Raw genomic sequence first — 20,639 nt, 5'->3', positions numbered from 1 at the left:
AATTGTGTTAGTCCAATAAACTTGGTAGTTATTTGAATGATGATCAGTAGGATGTTTCCTACAGACTTTGTTTGAATCTAGGCTCTGAAAACACAGTGAGGGTGAGGATATATTGGCTTGTTTGTCACAACAAGACTTGTCTGAAGTGACGTTTGAAAGAGAAGACAAAATATTTATGATACAGCCCTGTAGAAAGTTGTATATAATCTAATACAGTTGGTTGGTCTGGATTTAGTGGTAATGTAGGTGCGAAAGTGTTTTAGAAAAACCTGTTTTTTTATTTTACCACACTTGCACAGTATCTGATAAATGCATAGCTTTCAATACTTTCTTAGGTACAGTAAGGTTTCAGTTACCATACATTACAAATATCTGTGTGTGAGTATGTATATACTATTACTATATACAAATAAATATTTAAATTTCAGTTATTTTTCTTAAAACATGAACAATATATAAAAACATTACTTTGAAAATGTTCTCCACTACTTATAATAATTAGAAATTGTTTTTTGCACATGTGAGTTATGCTTGTTAATCCTCATTGTAAGACGTGTTCAAATTTACATGGATGTAGGAAAATAGTTTTGTAGACTTGTATGTATGTATATATATATATGTGTGTGTGTGTGTACAAAACAGTATGAATGTCTATACCAATACCGCAAAAAACTATTTTCTACTTGTGCTGTATTTGCCTAGAAAAATATAATTTCTGTTCAGACAACAGCTTTGATCATAATACTTCAAACTCTTCAATGATATTTGAGGTTTTCTCATGTAAATAACTTAGATTAACAGAATTGTGTAGAGAAAATGTTGAGCTTTTGATTTGTTATAAACTTGTATAAGAAGAAGAAAAAAGCAGACATACATAAATCTTCTCAAATGATGACATGCTGAGTTAACCCAAGACGAGATATCTGATAACTATTATATCTCAGCAAATAGAAAAGATGAGACTATTATTTTATGTTTTATCTAACCAGTATCAGAAATTTGAGTTTATAATTTGTATGAAATTTTAGAAGCCATAAAATGTAATCTCTCAAGACCCAGAAGATGACAAACCAATATTACACAAAAATTGATATTTAGCAATTGTTTGTTATATCGACTTTTTGTAATATTACAGTTTGAAATATAATCTACAGTTGGATACAAAATGGGTATATATTCATAAAATAGAAATACAATAACATTTTAAATAGAAATACAAATGTGATGACATGCCATACAACCTCTTATCCATCTTGAGAGTATTAAACTCAAAGGGTGGGTAGTTTCTGTTCTGTAATCTACCTATTATTGTTAAGCTGAGAAAGTGAACTGTTTCTATCCTGTATTGTTTTTAGCACTGCTAAACTCTTTAAGTGTAATGTGAGAGGCCATATTTAAATGTATTAAAACACCTCAGTAAAATTACATTTTTTTTGTATGGAGTAAAGGGAATAATTTATGATTTGTTACACTGTTAGGAACCAGTCTCAAACAGATGCCTTTGGATGCTTTCACTGTAACAGAAGTCCTGCGCTTACACTTGTTGAGCTCTGGTGCCCAGGGCAAAACAAGAAGAAATCTTACTTTGAAAGAAGATCCAGGATTGTGGTTTCATATGGAAGAAGGAAACATTTTGAAGAAGCTTTCGTGTGTCAGCATTTTTGAGCTGACCACTGGTAAGAGCCGATTGTATTTTTCAGTAACTAGTAATTTATACATTATATAATGTATTATTTTTTTAATTTTTAAGATTCCTCTGTGAACTAGAAGCTTCTGCATTAATTTATATTTTTGCAACTTGGCATTTATTCACCAAATTTTTCTTCTTAGGAGAAAAAGTGAAGATTCTGAAAGTCTTAACTGATCAATTGTTAACATTTGATGTGATGAGAGATGTGATTGAAGAAAATACTGTTAAGTTACGACAAGCAAAAAATGAATTAAAGCAGTTACATTGGGCATTTTCTCGTAAAGAAAGAGAAGAGGCTTCAGCGAAGTAAGTGAGATATTTAGTGGATGTTAAACATTGCTGAAATGGAGCATTAAGTATCATCTTTGTTTAATATTTTATACTATCATTGTTTGGTAGACCTTTTGATAATTTAGTGATTTTACTGATTTATTATAGAAACAGAATGATTCCCAGAAATTCTCAATCTTTTCTAAGCAACAAAATTTTAAAACATGAATTGATATGAAGTAGTAACAATACAATAAACTATCCTTTTTTTTCACCAGATAATAAAAATATTTAACTTGTATCTTGTACAGTTCTTTTGTGTCATTATCAAGTTAGCTAAATAGCAGTAATTAAGAATTCATTGTCTTTTCTGCTTTTCAGAATATGTTAAAATTTTAAATTTAATTTTAATTTTTAAATTTAAATGTCAGGTTGAACTAATTGGCAATAATATTTTGAGTCAGAAAAGAAAAAGACATGAAAATAAGTATTTGTTAATATGGACTTTGTGTAAAATATTAAGAATGTGTCAGGAAAGCTACTAAATTGCTTAAAAAATGACCATTAGACCATTTAATAGTTTATGAATTTTAAGAATTGTTTATGCAAAAGTGTTTTAAAACTAGACTTCCTCTAATCTTAACACTTTCTGTATAGGCTCTGGACACCATTTTGTACTCTTTTAAAGTTTCCATACTATTACTTTTAATCCAGTATGTGTACTTTCACAAAATTTGGCTGACTCTTAGTAACCTCTACAATACTTTTGTATACAGAAAGCTAGATTTTTAAATTAATTATTTTTAATTACGATTTGTGTGTGTGAATATATTGGATAATTTCTTTTACTACCCTGAGTACAAAGTGCTTTTGATATTAATACTAATTAATCTAAAAAATTTTAACTTTAATTTTTATACTTTCTAAAATAAATAATTTATAAAAAATGTTTCAATAAAATTGTATTTTCTGTTATTTTCTCTTCAGCTCATTGTACAAGGTTGGTCAATCTGACAATCTTGTAACCACGAAAAAGTTTGAAATAAACCTAAATTTCTTTTTTTTTTGTGTGTTCAGTGATTTCAAGTTACTACATGAAACATTTATCTTGTAGGGTTAAACTCTTGACAATATACATCAATTTATACTTGACCTTTATTATTTTATTGCCTTTAGAACTGTATCAGAATTAATATTCCCACTTTTGTAAATCATTTGGAACTCAAGTTACTGTATCAGAATATCTTATCTAACGTAAAATGTTTATTTTTTATGTTTCAGTTACTTTTATAATAATAAAGAATACACATGAAAAACAAGAAATACTTGGTCCTTTTTTGCTGTGAACTGTCAATGAAAATTAACCTTATTTTTTTTAAAACTAATGCTACTACTTCATTAAATAATTTATTTAATTAAATAATGCACCAGAATACACAAGATAATGTGTTAAAAGCTAACCTCATTGACATATTTTTCCAATGGGGAAAAAAGGTTGAACTGGAAGCAACATAGACATTTCTCTGTAGATACAACTGTGCAATATAATATTTCATAGCTTAGAACCTTGGTTTTTAATTAATTATAAATAATTTAGTATTGAATATTGGACAGTACTGTTGGGAATTTCTGAAAGATGTGACATTTGAGCATAGTAAGTAGGGTGTAATTTTTAATTTTATGGCTCTAACCAAATGAGAATGAAGATATAACAGCATTATATTACTACTTTACAATATTAAAATGTCAAGAAAAAAGTACTGACTTTAGTAAACTAGATTATTATACTGTTATTAATGATTTATTAATAATTATTAATAGAATTAATATAATGATTCTATAATTATATAGAGAAAATGTCATAATTCTCAATCTATTGGTAATTGAGGATTTTCTTTTTATTTCCTTATAAAATTAAAAAGTTAAAACTTGTATAATGTCAAGATTTTAATTATTAGCTAGATGTTTTTGTTAAGCTTATTTATATAGCTTGTTAAGTAAGTAGTTTAATTGAATTTTGAATGTAACTCGCCAAAATCTTTTGACTTGGATACAAAATGTTACATGTGTTTTGAAAAGAGTAAACTGTCTATGAAGAGTTCTTATATTAAGCATAAAGATGTACTTAGTGTATATTTCTGTTCATATTTGTGTTGGTTGGAAACATTTGAAGTTTCAGTATGAGACTTAATGTGCTTACAGACACAAGAAAAAATTGATTGAGAAAGCAAAGAAAAAAAGTTCATACAACCCAGCAGAGAATGATGCTCCTGACTTAACACAGTGAGTTTTATTTAAGTTGAATTTAAAAAAAATGATCTTCAGTTCCATAAATTTCCTATTAAAATTTAGATAGTTTTGTCTATGTGCAAAACAGAGTTAGTCATTTGTTAATTTCATAATTATTATATATTAGTTATATTAAATTTGATACTGATGTTAACCACAAAAATTAACATCTAGTGTAAAGAAACACTTTTTGAAAAAGTACTTTCTGATAAACTGAACATTTAAAAAGAAAACATAAATTTAGTTGTAGGTTCATTATTATTTTAATTAATTCATCTTTTTAATGTCACCTTTATTTTCATTCCTATATATGCAAGTACAGCTTCATTATTTTAAAATACTGATAGTTTTGTAAATAGATGAATGTGATGTGAAAAGAATTACAAACTGTAGGTTACTGAATTGTTTGTAAAAATTATAAATGTGTATGTATCTGTCTGAAATTGATTGTATTCTTTAAACCTTTCTTTTGTTTAAAACGTGAGGATTAAACTTGTGAAAGTTGGAAAAATATTTAAGAACTAAAACTTTAATATACTGAACTATTATCAAATTTAACATAATATTTAAACAAATTCATTAAATAAACAATTTATAGAAAAATATTGGTGGTTATATTTATCATTCTGTGATAAATGACATGTAAGTATCATTTTACAGAAGTGTTTCTAAGCACATTGTTCCTAAAGTTGTTATTACTGTTATTATGATTTGTCCAAGATAAAATCATTTTCAAGAATTCAGTTTCAGAATGATTTATAAACATATCTACTGTATTACAAGATCATTCTCTTATGAAACATACTTGAGGGTGTTTTCATTATTTTAGTTTTACTTGTAATTACTACCCAAGATCTTGCACTACACAGACCTGACAATCAAGGTGTTTAATCTTTATACCAGTTAGGTCAAGATTTCAATATATCCAGACACACACTTGATAGGCTTGAGAATCAAGTTGTTCAATCTTTACGTTAGTTTCTAGGTTAAGTCTTAGTATAGTTATTAGAGCTGAGTGATTTAATCAATAGCTAATTAGCAGCAACTGCATTGTTTAGTTTTTCATAAATGAATCCATTAATGTCATTTAAAATACAAAAAACTGAGATTAGTGTTTCTGAATTTTACTGTTTTTGAATATTTTAACAATTGATGAATTAAAGTTACTATTAAACTGATTTTTAGTCAAATAATCAATTAGGGTGTTAATACTTATGGTGGACATAGCACAATGTACTTCATGATTTGAGGATATTTGGATTGATTTCCATTGCCACTAAATTTTTTTTTTCATTATTTAAAAGATACAAAGTCTGTCTACTACTTTCATTCATTTTTAATTACTGACTAAAAGGAAATGCTCCATTACCACCAATTCCTTGGCTACATAAGAGTTAAATAAAGTGTAGGCTTACTGTTCCTTTGCACAGTTTTGTTTTTAATTTATAGCTCAGTGACTATATTCTTTAACTCTATCAAGAGAGGTATTCCTGTGGTCAAAGGTCATGTCATCATGTTTGTAGACTTGCATTTAAAATTTTTTGAGCTACTGTTTTATTAATGTATTCCAGTGACTTTGGAATGAAATTGTAAATTAAAATGTTAACGTTATACATTAGTTAGTTTCTTAATTTAAAAGTAAATATAAAAAAGTATTATAAGTATCGGTTTTTGGTGTTGTATGTTATGTTCTATGCAGCATTTGCTCAGATTAGATGTTTATAAAATCTAATTTCTTACACATTACTGATATTTACAAGCTAGAATATAAAATAAGAATCTCCTGTCATTTCTGTTTGCTGAGATATTGTTACATTAATTAATCAAACACAGTGGTCCTGCCCATCTCTTTCTATTTTTGGAAGCACTTGCATGTGTACACCTACTTCTGGCTCTAACATGTGAAGAGCCATCCAAAAGCCCCATATGTCCCCCAGATGATTCTATGAGCCTTTGCAAAGTATTTGCATATTTATTTATTTCATGGTAAACTAGAATTGATGAGACAATATTGGGCTCAGAAAAATTTTTGATTTTTTAGACTTAAGTAGAATCTGTGGTATTTACATATCAACTTATGAGTTTATTTTAAAACCTGTATATAAAAAACCTTTAAATTTATTTTTCATCCTCCATGTGCAAAACTTAACAAGGCTTAGCAAATTATTACAAAGTTTGTAACTAGAAGAGATAATTGTTTTCTATACTTCATTTACTGTTCTATATTTAAAAAAATACCTGAAATTTAAGAACTTGTTTGTTAATAGTAATAACATATTACTACTGAAATGTTCTGTATGTTACAAAATACTGATCCAATAGAATACAGCCAAGACAGATCACTTTCTAAAAGCCAGTTTTATGTTATCAGATACTGTAACTTTAATGTGTGCATACCTTGTGATGTTAGTCAAACACTGCTGAAAGGTCAGTAAAAATAATACATTTTTATGTACGTAAAATGTTCAGATTTAAGCTATTTACGCTAAATACTGTGGTTTTGTGTTGTAAGTTGGAATGATTCCAGCATGAAAATGGCATATCTTTTTTATGGTGATTATAAAGGTCAGTAGGATTGAGTAAGCTCATACAAAGATGCAATGGTGAAAAGAACAGATAAAATATAAAGTTTTTCGAACTACTGAATATTTAATTAACTGACATTTAAAAGTCTGTTTTACATTTTTTATAGTTTACAAAATATCATCATGGTGTGACATGTACTTATTCAGGATATATATTTTTATATCATGTTAGATAGTCAGTATTAGAAAATACAAAATACATGAATAAATAATTAATTTAAAATGTTAAAACTTAATTTAAAAATCTGATACTTTGTTCACGAATGCTTTGTAATGTTTATCGATAATCTGCAAGATTTTATAAAGATAATGTATATTTTAAAAAGTTACAGTATAGCAGCATTATGGTTACTTTTGGGAAAATGGGCTGGATGGAATCCATCCACCTACATGAAAAGAATTAATTAATAAGCAAGTACAAATTACAGATGTAGGGAAGGGGTTCAGACTCCCAACCATTGTTTCAGAAATAGATTATTCTTTAATGCTGTAGAAACAATTGTGGACCTAGTGGAGGTGATTCAGGAAGAGAACACTAACACAGTTGTTTCAGATTTAACAATTATATTATTTAACTCTAACTACAGGTTTGGTCTTGGGAACCATTTGCTGTTTTTATAGTTTTCAAATGGTGTGTATACCTTAACAGAATTCTGCAGGTTATCATTAAACATTACAAGGAGTTTCTAAACAAAATATCTGATTTTTCAATTAAGTTCAAGCTTTCTGAAATAATGATTTGCTTGTGCATTTATTCTTTTTGAATGTTGACTATCCAACATGCAAAGTAATTTTGATTTTAAGATTAAAAGTACTTTACAAGTGAAATCTCTAACTTCTTAATAATCTTCAGATAATTATTGTGCATTTAGTCAATTTGATAGACACAGCAGATAGTCCAATGTGGCTTTCCTCTGTATAAAAAAACAAAAAACCTCAATAATCAGTCTTTCCTTTGTTCTAGTAGGTTCAGTTTGTTTTTTAAAACATGGAGTAATATTATAAAGAAGTATAAGAAACCTGAAATATTCTACTTGCTTGCCATAATTTTTATATTTATTTTCAAATATCAAAAAATTTTAAATTACTATATAAATACCACAGAATACAATTACAATTTATCTGAACTGTATTCTAAGGTATAGCCTCTAATTCAGCTGTAATTAATAGAATGTTGTGTTTTCTGTACAAATTCAGTTTTCAGAAACAAGCTGTGGTGTATGAAACAGAAGTAAATATATATTTTAGCTTCAAACACCTACTTAAAGTACACAGTATGTTAGCTTTAGAAGTAGTTAGAAATGGATTTTTAGCAAAATGATCTAATGATACTAAAATTTGTTTGGTTTCATTTCTTTTCTTTTCGCGGATTTTTTAAAAGGTGATTCTTTGTGATAAATTTAATGCTTCATGTAGTAAAGGTGTTTGTCAGCTCTACTGGCTACCAGAAATATGAATGTTGAAGCCTAATAATTATCTATGGGTGCTGTTGACTAGCTGCCTTTCCTCTTTTTCTCATCGGTTTAAAAATAGTCAGCTAGTGCTAATAGCTGTTATGTACTTTGCCCAAATATCTGAAACAAACTTACTTGGAGAAGATCAATCTTCTCTTTTTTTACTATGAATTCCTGTATTCAGAAAATATTAACGGAGCTTTCTGATTATGTAGGAAAAAAGGAGCAGAAGCAAGTAATAGAAAACAAGAAACTGAGGCTAGTATGACCTCAGAGGAGCTGGAAGAACAAGAGAAGAAAACTGCTAAAGAAGAGGCTCGTCGACGAGAAGAATTTCAGAAAAAAGAAAAGGAACTGATGTCCTCCATCCATCAGTTACAAGAAACAAGTAATCTGATTCACTTAGGTCGAGATCGTGCATATAGAAGGTTTTGGTGTTTCAGTACTATTCCAGGTTTGTTTGTTGAAGATAATGACATGTATGTTGGCATCTGCCAAGCTCAACCAACCCAGTACAATCCTCTGTTTTCTCAAGAGGAACTACCTCTTTCTTTTATGAAAAACTTTCTTCAAAGAAAAACTGATGAGAAAAGCACAAGCAGTGACAAAGAGAATGAAGCTTCAGAAACACTTAAAGTTCAACAAACTGATGGTTTGGTAAAGACAAATAAATTATTAGGAGATTCTAATTTAAGGGTAGAAAGTCCAAAAAAACAGCTTACAAACTGTGAAGTGAGAACTTCTGACACAGAAGCAAAAAAAGTATGTCTGTGGAAAGGTGCAAATAATATGTTATCTGAATCGTTAAATACCGTTTCAGGTTCAATGTTTGGTGTGTGTACTGCCTGTCCTGATACATGTTCAATACATAATTTAACTATACCTCGAACTATGTGGTCATTTTATACAAAACCAGAAGATCTGGATGTTTTAATTACCAGTCTTAATCCTCGTGGTTTTAGAGAAGGGGCTTTACGAGAAAACTTAAAGACTGAAAAAGTGAAGTTAGCTGAATATATCAGTAAATGTCCAAGTCACAAACTTAACAAAGACATTTTACCTCCTTCTCAACCAGAAGTCCGAAAGTCTTCAAGACTGCAGAGTAACAAACCATCACCTTATGCAGATATGTTGCCAGAAGATGCCTTAGAACTCACCCTGCGAGATATGCTTCTGGAGATGGAAGAAAAACTATTTGCAGGAAGTATGGGCAGTATTAAGGTAAAGAAAAAGCATTACATAAAAATATTATTTAGTTCTATTATTTCAATGTAATAAGGTTTTGTTAATATATCCTTTGATATTGTGTTAAAGGGACATCAATCATTCTTGCTTATCTTGTACAAAAGGTTTTAGGTTGTAGTTTCTTGCAATAATAGTAATTACTGTTTCTGTTGGCTAGCACAATGAGTAGTAGACCCAAAACCTGCTTTATGGAGGTACACATGTCATTAAATTATTTTAAGTTATCTAATTTGTGCTGCTACTTTTTGTTACTATAGGATATGCAATATGCTATAGCACTGATGCTGTCTTTTAAACCCCTTCTGTGAACATTAATGAGTTACATTCAAAACTTAATCGAGTTGTTTTAATATGAATCTGTTTTAATGAAATTATATTTACTGAGTTGGCTATATCAGTTTTATCTAAATTTTTCCTCTATTTTAAAAATAAACATCTAAAACAGCACTTAAAACTTGTACTTTTTACATTCTAACACTTGTAAGCTTAAGGTCAGCCATGCCCATTTGCAAAGTCAAAGCTATGTTGCAAAGTGACAGTTTGAAGTTGAATGACATGCTTATAACCAATAGAAAGAATAGACTTTACACTGTTCACTTATAGCATGAGATAGAAAAGAATCTTAGTCCATTATTCTCTTGAGAGATATACAGTACAAGTGATTTTAGCCTTATATGTTTTGGTTTTTAAAACGGATTGCATTTAGATTTTTATGTTTACATTTTAATCAGTTATTATTATTTGTTTTAAGATGTATATTTGAAAGTTTTGTGATTGTATACATTTGACTTGGGGAAGTTTCTAAGCAAGATGACGTCATTTGCTTGTGCAAAAGTGTTTGTGGATGACCTTTGTCTTATAATAATTATAAAATGCCATGGGAACAGGTTGGCATTGCTGCATCAAAAATAAAAGACAATTGCAAAGGAAAATTAAAAACAAACTAAATGAAAAGATGTGAATTATGAATATAACAAAAAGAAAGTTTCAAAAGTATTCTATAAATACTTAAAAGGTATGGATGTACTTCCATTTCTTAAATTTAAATATTTATTTTAAAACACATTTGATATTTATTTATGGAGATTATGCAAATGAAGTGTAATAACTGTAAGGTAAAAAATGTTTTTATACTCGAAATGAAAATTACATTGTATGTAAACTATTCAATCTGAGTGCAAATAGCAACATTAAATAACAGATTATTATAAGTAACTTAAAAAAATTAGAATTGAGTATTTTTTAAAACACAAACTTAGGATTGTTCAAATCAAATTAAAACTATTTCATCAACTAATTTCATTTTTATAAAGAACTTTTATGAGAGTTGTGTAAGTTGGTTATAGTTGCAAGGTTAAACTGTAATTAATGTGTTAACTACTATAGATCAACTAATCTGGTCTCAAACTGTAATAAACTCTACAGATACAGCCTTGTACATTTTGATGAACTTTGTAACTTTTACTAAAAGCCTGCCCCATTTTTTGAATATGCAAATACTACATTAAAAGTTATAAAATGTATACCTTCATGGTTACAAACCTACATCATTTCCCTTTAGCCAGGGTTGTAAGGTTTTCTGAAATTCCTTTCTTGTTCATATCTTCTTTGATCACATCCAAAGCTTTTTTGGTTTTCACTGTCTGTTCATGCTGCCAACTTGTAGCCCTAATGTTTTATTTACTACTTTTTCTTTTAACATGACCAAGCAACCCCAGCATGTTTTTCAAACCTTTTTTGTCAATTTCACAAACTTTATCATTTCCTTATTCTTTCTATTCTCTTTTAGCAACATTCCCAACAGCTATCTTGGCATTCTGATATCTCATCCTGTCAACAAGCTTTTTGTTCTTCAAGGTCCGAGTTTTGTCACCATGTAGAAACACAAGTCTAATAACATTCTTATGCACTTTAGCTATCAGTACCACTGGTGACCTTTTGCCACAGGTAACTATAAATACTTTTTCCATTTCTTCCAGCTTTCCTAGATTGCATCTTGCAGTTTTCTCACTTTTTCACTTTTGATTGTATTTCCCAAATACTTATCTTTTACTTGTTCCAACATCTCGTTTTATATCTGTATCTTGACCTTCTCTTTTCCACTGCCACTCACCATGACATTTATTTTTCTGGCATTCATGTTCAGACTTCTTTTCAAATTTGTATACCATGCTTTAACTTACATTTGTAACTCCTTTTTATTTTCAGTTATCAGAACAATGTTGTCTGCAAATAACAGCTCCCTCAGGGATCCTCAATGAACAGAGGAGGTTAATGGCTGACTCTTGATGCTTCCCAACATTTCCTTAATTTGTCTTCTCCTTATATCATTTACATGACTGCTGCTTCTTCATAGGGACTGTTACTAGCTGATAAGCTTTTTGAGCACTTCCATCTTTCAGAAGCACTAGTATACTAATTATCATTACTTCTCATTTCCTTGAAGGTACTTCTTTTGCAACTGTTGCAGAACTGACTGCCTGTTCCTCTCCCAAGCTAAAACCTGAATAGTATTTTATCAGTATCTTTGACTTTCCTATTCTCTTCTCTAGTACCTTTTCTCTCACTTTTGGCAGATGATCACTGGGTTTATTTTTTTATGTTTTATGCTTGGGGGCAACTCCATTCTATGGGTATCATCTCTTCTCTTCAGATTTTCTTCAACACTTGTAAGCAAAAAATTACTACTTCCTTATTTTATTGCTTACAGCTGTACTTTAGACCCTTTAAAGTATGGAAAAGATTATCATCACAGTGGGTCAACTTTGTATGAAATATATATTACCAGCATGTTCATCAAATTATACAGTCACATGCACAATTTATGCTTGTAATCATGAGTATTTTCTTTCATTTAAGGTTTTTATGTGACTTAAGTTTAGTTTTTTTACAGTTTATTAATGTTCATAACAGTAAGTAACAAATATTTTGTTGTTTTTTTTAAACTGGCTTTTCTTACTAACCTACAAGTTGGTTAAAAATAACGACATTTTTGAGTGATCTCTGCAATAACAATGATGAAATTGTGCGCCAAGTAATTTAAAAGCACATTGTTAGATAAGCTAGATCAATATGGAATTCAGTGAATCAGTATTCTATCTTTTTATTGTTTATAAGTAATCTTTCAGAAGATATTGACAGAATTAATTATATTTAAAAAAAAAAATGAGCGTGATAGAGGTGTTGGTTTGACTTGCTTGCTAAAATTTACATTGAAGCTTAAATATCCATACTGTGTGTAGTTTGTCAAACTCAAAATCATAGAAGAATAAAAAGAAAATCTTAAAATTGGTCATTCATAGTGAAGAAATGTCAAGTGATACAGAAAGGAAGATAAAAAATAAGAATTTATTTGAATATTTTCTTTTGAAGTTAAGAAGGTAAAACTTGTTTTAAAATTTGAAGTGTAAACTAAATTTTGAGGTTATGTTTATTTAAATACAGTGATAATCATGCGTGCCATTTTTCCGCTGAAACGCGGATTTCCGTGGTTTTCAAACGGCCAACGATCACCCACGAGATTCGTGTAAATTCGAGGGGAAAATATGAGCGATTTGGGGGCTGGGTAGGTGGTTTTTGAGGAGAAATCATATTTTTTCAATGTTTATTGCAGAAAATAAAAATCTGACCACCATCTTGGAGGCAGTCTCGTTTCGTCTCGTTGCAGGTATTGTGTGCATACCAGACGATAAAATATTCTCTACGCTCCAAAGAAACAACAGCGATTGAAATGTTTAAAAGGAAAGATGTTCATTTTGATCCTGTAGACAAGAGAATGCGTAAGGACATTAGATCAGCAGCTTCAAAGTATACCTCAAAGCTGAGGGAGAATCAGAAGAAAAGGGCAGAAAGGCTTGAATTTCCCCTAGTCAGGCGTGGCTGCGCCAGGCTATATACCTTTTTCTCTTTTTTTCATAAATATCATTGGCATGCCTGGATAATAGTTGTTTAATTATATTTTATACATGGCTTTTATGCTACATTATATTAAAGGTCTAATGTTTGTTCATTACTGTGTCTTCTAATCTGTTTTAAGTTAGATTTATTATAGTAGTATATATCATCCAGACTGTCTTCAAAGTGTAGCTAAAATTACCTTATCTAATTTTCTCTTAAGCTGATGTTGTATAAGCTGTCTTATATCATTTTGACAATTTTTGTCATTATGAAGAAGCTTGTAGATGTTTAAGTACACAGGATAATGTGATTATCAAAATTAAAGTAATATTTTAAATGTGGTTATTTTCAAACAATAATATGAAATGAAGGCAGGTGAGAAACATTCCCACATGCATAAGTGGAGTCAAAGTGCATATGTCACAACCCTTTTACACAGTGCCATTCAAATAGTATCTGTTTGGTATTAGAGATATCAGAGATGTGCAGTCAAAGTGCATATGTCACAACCCTTTTACACAGTGCCATTCAAATAGTATCTGTTTGGTATTAGAGATATCAGGCATATACTCCGCAGTGCTGATTTAGCAACAGTTTGTGGTAAAAAAAAACACCAGATAGTGTACATGGATTCTTGTAAAAGAAATAGATATGCATTTCAAAATACTAGAGATTGTGAAAATGCAATATACACCTACCTTGCACAATGACTCGTCAGTGTCTGGGTTAGATTTCACTATTTCACACATATCTTGAATACAGATATTTTTACCTTTTTGAAGTGGATTCCTGTTTGTGGTGAGGGGACTTCCCAGAGAAGGTTTCTTATTTTCAGTTTCCCTGTTCTGAGATCTACACATCCACTTGTATTTGTCATGTGTGGTGACCTGCAAAGAGAAGAGGATCTTGATGTTGCCAGGTTTGGCCTAAAATCTTTTAGATTAGCAGCCCTAGTGAGCCCCTAGGGTCAACTGGCTGGTCTTTTTGGGCTAAAGTCAACTGAGTACCAGTGTTGAATGTTCTTGAGGGATATTGTTGACATTGTATGATGCTGATGTTTGGGATATAGTACTCACAAAACCCTAGCATTGTAGTGTATCCCCTTGTATAGCTCCATGGTGGATGGGGTCAGTGGGTGCTGAAATTTTCTCTTTAATATTAATATCCCAATCCATGAAAAATAAGTACAGCTGAAAATAAAAAACAAATTATTGAAAGATGACTTTGCACAGTCACCATCACAGTTCAATTCCATGCCTCGATTTCTCATCCTTTGTTCATTATGTGAGAAATCTTTGTGGGTATATGTCCTCCCTTTTTAATTCAAAAGGGATTAGAGGAGCTTGCTGGCTCTTCCAGGTCAGTGAGTAAGTTGCACACTAGACATTTTGGTGAAAACAACTACACTACAACACATGAAACTCCTGAATTCAAAGGCTGATGAGGAGATACCCATCAAAGTTACTCCACATTCTACTTGGAATTCCTCAAGAGATGTTATTGTTGAGAGAGATTTAAAGAACATTTCCAAGTCATAAATCTTTGTTGATGTCGCCAGCCAAGACATTTCAGTGTTGCTCTGTATTTCAACCTGTAAGGGTAAAATAATGCTGCCTCTCAGTATTCTTATTTTAACATTTACATTGCCATGTGCACGTGACACCATGAAGGCAGTTTACTTGAACTGTAAGGTACAGCCATGTTTTCCCAACCCTCTCCGATATTTCCATTGTTGGTGATTTGGTCATTCAGATGCGTCTTTTCATGGTTCTATGATGTGTTTGTTGTGATAACAGACTATGGTGCCTCTGATTTCGAACTGGACCTTCACTGTGTTAATTGTAGTGGTTCCCACCCCCTCTTACTTTCATTCTTAAGAAGCCTTAAGTGGGTGGAGGAGAAAGAGGTCCAATGTTAAAGAACTGAACAATATTTTTAACCCTGAGGCTCAAAAGTTGCTGTACCCCATTTTGTCTTGGACTTCTGGTGCTGCACTGTATTCCACTGTTACAGTGGGACAGATCCTTCTATGCCTCCTACAGAAACATTCTCCAACCACGTTAAGTCTTTTGCTATTCTTGGTTGAAAGAGTTCACAAGTCAACCTCTACCCCACCATTCTATTCAATGGCTCCCTGGATCCACTTCTTTTGACTCCAGTTTCTGGTGTCTGCTTGGGTCCACCTTTTTCTTCTGCCTTGTGATGCAAAGCAATTTATTCATTCACACCCTCAGTTGCTGGAACCTATGACCACCAACAGAGACCCATCCACTCACCCCAGTGCAGAATCCATGGAGGCTAACAGACCATCTTCAACTAAAGAAAAAACAGTCAAACAGAAGGGCTATTTGCCCATTTCTGGTGAAAGCATTTCTTTAGCATCTAGCATTTTTGTTTTTCCTCTCACTTTCTTGGCTATCAAGTGTCAGGCACAGTAATTGCCTCTTTCCTTTCAGCCCTATCATCTTTGTAACTGCTGTTGCCTTTTATGCTAGTGGAACTCGAGCTTGCTCTTCATTGGTCTGGCAGTACATAAGTCAGACATGATGATATTCACTATTAGATGTTATGCCATCTCTATCCTGCTGTTCATATGGTGGTGTTTAACTGGATCTGGCAGGAGAATTTCTTGCCTGGTACTTGGTGTCAAGTTACTGTCCTCTCTTTTTCTAAGCCTGGTAAACATTCCCAAGATTCCTTCTAACTATCTTCCAATTGCTTTGACTAGTTGTCTGTATGGTATTAGAGAGGATGGTTAATGCTCATCTTGTTGAGTTCCTCAAATCAAACAATCTTATCTTGCCCACCCAGTGAGGTTCTAATGACAGCATTCCATCATGGACTACTTGATTCTATTTGAAATGTCAATCATGGAAGCCTTGTTTTTTTTCAAGGGATAATATTTTACTTCTGTGTTCTTTGACCTCAAGAAGGCTTATGGTAATACATGGAAGTACAACATTTTGTGAGACCTCTTCATGTTACATGGCCTTCTACCCTCTTTTATACAAAAATTTTTAAGACTGGAAATTCCAAATTTATATTGACTTAACATTTTCCCATTCTTTTCCACAGCAACTGAAGAGTCCTTCAGGGCTGTGTCTTGAGTGTCACACTTTTCAGTGTGAAGTTTAATGCTAACACTGCACATCTTCCTCCTACTGTTGCAAATGGACTCTATTTCAACAACTTCCATGTGTCAGCTGTGGGACAGGAGATTTATTGTGAAACAGCTTCAGGCTGCTTCCAATTCTTTGTTGAAGTGGGCCACAGCAAATAATTTTACCTCCTTCTTGATGATATTGTTCCTCTCATGATCCTTGAGATATCGTTCTTAGGGCTTATCTTTGACTGTAAGTTGACCTTCAACCCACACATCAAGTAGCTATATGTCAAATGTACGAAGGTAACTGTAATGTCTTCCATTTCCTCTCTTCCACTATTGATGTTCTGTGCTAAAGATCTAATGTGCCTTCATTTGTTCCAAGCTGGACTGTGGGTGTCTGGTCTATTGTTCTGCCAGGGTCCCATTCACTATCTGAGGCTTTGAATCTGTACTGGGGCTTTCTGCACCTTTCACCTCTTTCACTTGCAACTTTTATTAGTGTATGCTTCAAAACGTCAGTCTTTACCACAGCATTCCACCTGAGGTTGTGTTTTTCTTCCTCAGCTGGCTTTGCTTTTTCAGAAGAGATTGTCTTCCATTCTTCCTTTTGGCCTTTGTGTCTAGGCACAGCTGGTTGAATTGAATCTGCCCTTGGATGACACTGTTGTCTCCACTGGTCAGCCCATTCACAATAGCTTGTTATTAGTATCCCCATCTTTCTTTGAGTCATCTGAAAAAGATAGATACTTTCAAATGAAAGTACCATTTTCTCTTTGCCAAACATTTTATTACACCATCCTTGCATACCCATTTATACAAATGATTCAAAATCACATGACTTTGTGGGCTCTGACATGGTTTGTTGTGATTTGGTGGTTGCACACAGGATCCTCTCTGTAGTTTCTGTGCTCGCTGCTGAGTTGTATTTTTCTTGTCCTAGATTACATAGAAGCTGTGCAATACACCAATTGTGCTATTTATTCAACCTCTTAGGTATCTACTGGCTTTAAAATCACTTCACGTTGATTCTTATATTGTTCTTGTCAAAACCGACCGACCCATATTTTATGGATACCAGCCCACATCGGTATTCGCTGGAACTAGCTCGTTGACACCTCAGATAAATCCATCTGCTTTCGTGCCTCTCCTGTTTATGGACTATGATCCTGTATAAAAGGCTCAGCACCACCATTTGGAAGTTGGCAGTGAGCAACATCATGACCTTTTTTTTTTTTCAGATTAAATCTTCTGTTGCTGTCTTGTTTCTATAAGGATTGGAAGGATGTAGTTGTTTTGGCAAGGCTGCGCATTGATCGCAGTTTTTAAACTCATTTTCTTTTATCTGGGACTTGTGCATTAATGTGTGGCCTTTGTGACACTCATGTCACAATAGCCTGCATCTTACTTTCATACCATCATAATGACTGTGAATGATGGCACCATTTTAGTTTTTTGTTTTTGTTTTCTTGGATTTACCACCGATGCTGAACAATGCCAATGCTGATGGTGATACTATCCACCTTACAAGTGTTTTTAAATTTTTAAGGACTGTTGGCCTTTTTAAATTTATTTAAGTTATTTACCTGCTATTTGAAGTTTCTCTGGTTTTATCTTTATTAATTTTTACATTTTATAAGGATATTACTTTTATGATTTTACTGGTTGTTTGGCACAAATAGCTTGGTTGTTTTGTGTCAATAAACACCAAACAACCAAACCAAACATGGTTTGTACAAAATGTATTGTCTATTAAAAGTTTGCTATATTTCATGCGAATTCATAGTAGTAAATTCGGAATTATAGTCAACATTCTTTCTCTAATGGGGAAGAAATTCATTTGTCTATTACCCTGTGCACAATTAATTACTATGTTGTTAGTCTACATTATTATACACAGTTTGGTTTGAACCTGTCCAGCATTCAAAGGTACAGAAGGTAATGTTTATGCTTAAGTAAAACTGTGAACTTGTTTATATATTCATAGAACCCACAGAGAATAACAGAGTAGAACATTTAACCCAAAAAAGTTGAGTGTCTACCATTTTGGAAAAGGGAATATGTCAGTCAGTATCCACAGGAAGAATGTGTTGCATCCACATAGCTACAGTTTCAATTAGATTTTTCTATATTTTCTTCAGATCATCTTTGGGTTTAAAACAATTCAAAGTGTTTTTTTGATACTGTGGTGTATGCCACTGTTACATAATGTTCATTTGGATTGTTATTGTTCTGAGAAGCTTTTCATGTTCAAGTTATGCTTTATAAAACTGCAAAATGTAACCCAGTGAGTTTGACATTTTGCCAAAAAGCAAAAGTTCATTATTGCATTAAAAAGTTTATAGTAAATAAACTGAGTCATTTCCACTTTCTTTTAAGTACATCAGAGATGAAACTTACCAGTCAAAAGTTTTATTTAATTTCATTACACTCTGAAATATATAAGATACTTAACTTTTTATTTATTAATGGTTCTTTGCTTAATACCTTGAAGGTCTGCATTGATCCAAAAGACTTATTCTTAGCTTTTTGGCTATATTTTGTCATTTAAGTTGCATTCTTAGCATAAGATTGTGTTCCAGATAACTTTTTTTTGTAAGAATAATTGCTCTGAGAATTCATCAGCAAAAGTAATTTAACTAATTATGAATCATTTAATATTTGAAAAAGGTGCAGTTTGGAACAGGATTAATTTAGCAAAATAAAGTGCCAGATATAGTCATAATAAACACAAACATTGACATTAGAGCCTTTTAGAATGTATAGGCCTGTTGAAACATGAAGATGCATAGTTTTATGTAGTGCATTCTTTTCTTTCATTTTACAATTAGACAAAACAATGTACCGTGAGAAAATTGAAAGGGTTTGCACCCAAATTTTGTAGGCTTAAACAGTTTTCAGTTTTTGTTAGTTAGTTTTTTCAATATTTAGTAGAACTGTGTTACTAATATCTTTGCAGTTTTTTTTCTTTTTCAGCAGAATCTACATTACTGTCAATTGCACAGTACACATTTAAGTGTAGTTATATTGAAGTGTTTGTTTGTTTGCTGTTTTAAACAAAAGGAAATAGGGAAGGTCTAGTATCATTATTTTTATATAAAGTGGACAGAAGTTGCTTATGGAATAAATGGATGAATCACAAATGCAAAATTAGAATCTTCTGGTGGTTTGAGAGTGCTTTTTTTACAGCTCTATGTGCACTTCACATATCTCATGTAAAACTGCATTAAGCTACAAGAATGCCCCTGTTATTTACTATACTGGTAAGAAAACAGTGGGAACCTTATTAGTTTTGTTCCACAGTAAAATGATTTCTCGACATTTTTTAAGACTATAAATGCCTGAATTATGATTGGGAATTACACTTGATATGCCCCATGTCTGGAGCAGTGAGATTTATAACAGACTGCATTGCCAGTTGCTATGAAATCCTCTCAGTTCTCCCTAAAACAACACTATACTGCTAAATGTATTAGTCTTGTTATTTGATGCTGAGACCATCCACTTTCTAAGCCTTTCTTTAAGGTTTTTTGTATGTAACTATCACAGATCATATTTGACATACACCTTTGTTTTCAAGCTTCCAGGATATGTGATAAACAAAATTAATATCTAGTGATTTCATTTACATAGCTTAGCTTTAGTTGTAGGCCTGTAGACATTTCTCAAAACAGTTCTCTGTCAGTTTTAAATGCTTTAGATCTATATTAGTAAGGTGAGTCAGTTATAGATTTGTGTATATAGATTGAAAGTATGTGTTAAATAGGTTATATGTGATTGATTGGAGTGTCTTGAGTGCTTTTAGTAAGGTTGTATGGATTATATATATATTTTAGTAAGACTGTATGAGATTCAAGTTTGTGTCAGTGGATTGCAGGTTTATTTGTTAGTAAAATAAATTTTTAGGTTTCTTTATTAGTAACATTTAAGGGCAAAAGTGGTCCATCTACAACATCCTTGACAAATATTTTTTAGATCTAGGAGCCAGCTAAAAATTAAGGAACCAGGTGTGTCTAAACTAATTTCATTACTGTTTGTACAGGGAAATGGGGGCTACCCTAGTGCCTTGATGATCTGCAATTTTTTTTCAAAACTTTTCTCAAAAT

At 31.7% G+C, this 20,639-nt stretch overlaps 1 protein-coding gene across 5 annotated transcripts in view; it reads left to right on the top strand.

Moving 5' to 3' along the window:
* Positions 1–20,639, top strand: part of LOC143247142 (bromodomain adjacent to zinc finger domain protein 1A-like) — a 68,679-nt gene that overhangs the window by 30,140 nt on the left and 17,900 nt on the right. For all 5 annotated transcript variants that reach the window (XR_013026401.1, XM_076494745.1, XM_076494746.1 and 2 more), the window contains exons 12-15: positions 1,479–1,676; positions 1,831–1,996; positions 4,163–4,243; positions 8,504–9,509. Coding sequence is in view for 4 of the 5 variants with exons in the window: in XM_076494745.1 (XP_076350860.1) it covers positions 1,479–1,676; positions 1,831–1,996; positions 4,163–4,243; positions 8,504–9,509 (1,451 nt within the window). In the remaining variant the exon portion in view is untranslated. The remainder of the gene's footprint in view (positions 1–1,478; positions 1,677–1,830; positions 1,997–4,162; positions 4,244–8,503; positions 9,510–20,639) is intronic.

This window comes from Tachypleus tridentatus, chromosome 3 (genome assembly GCF_004210375.1).
Source record: "Tachypleus tridentatus isolate NWPU-2018 chromosome 3, ASM421037v1, whole genome shotgun sequence".
Classification (NCBI taxonomy): Eukaryota; Metazoa; Arthropoda; class Merostomata; order Xiphosura; family Limulidae; genus Tachypleus; species Tachypleus tridentatus.
The sequence above is the reverse complement of the archived record's forward strand: the minus strand, read 5'-3'. Positions and strand labels throughout refer to the sequence as shown.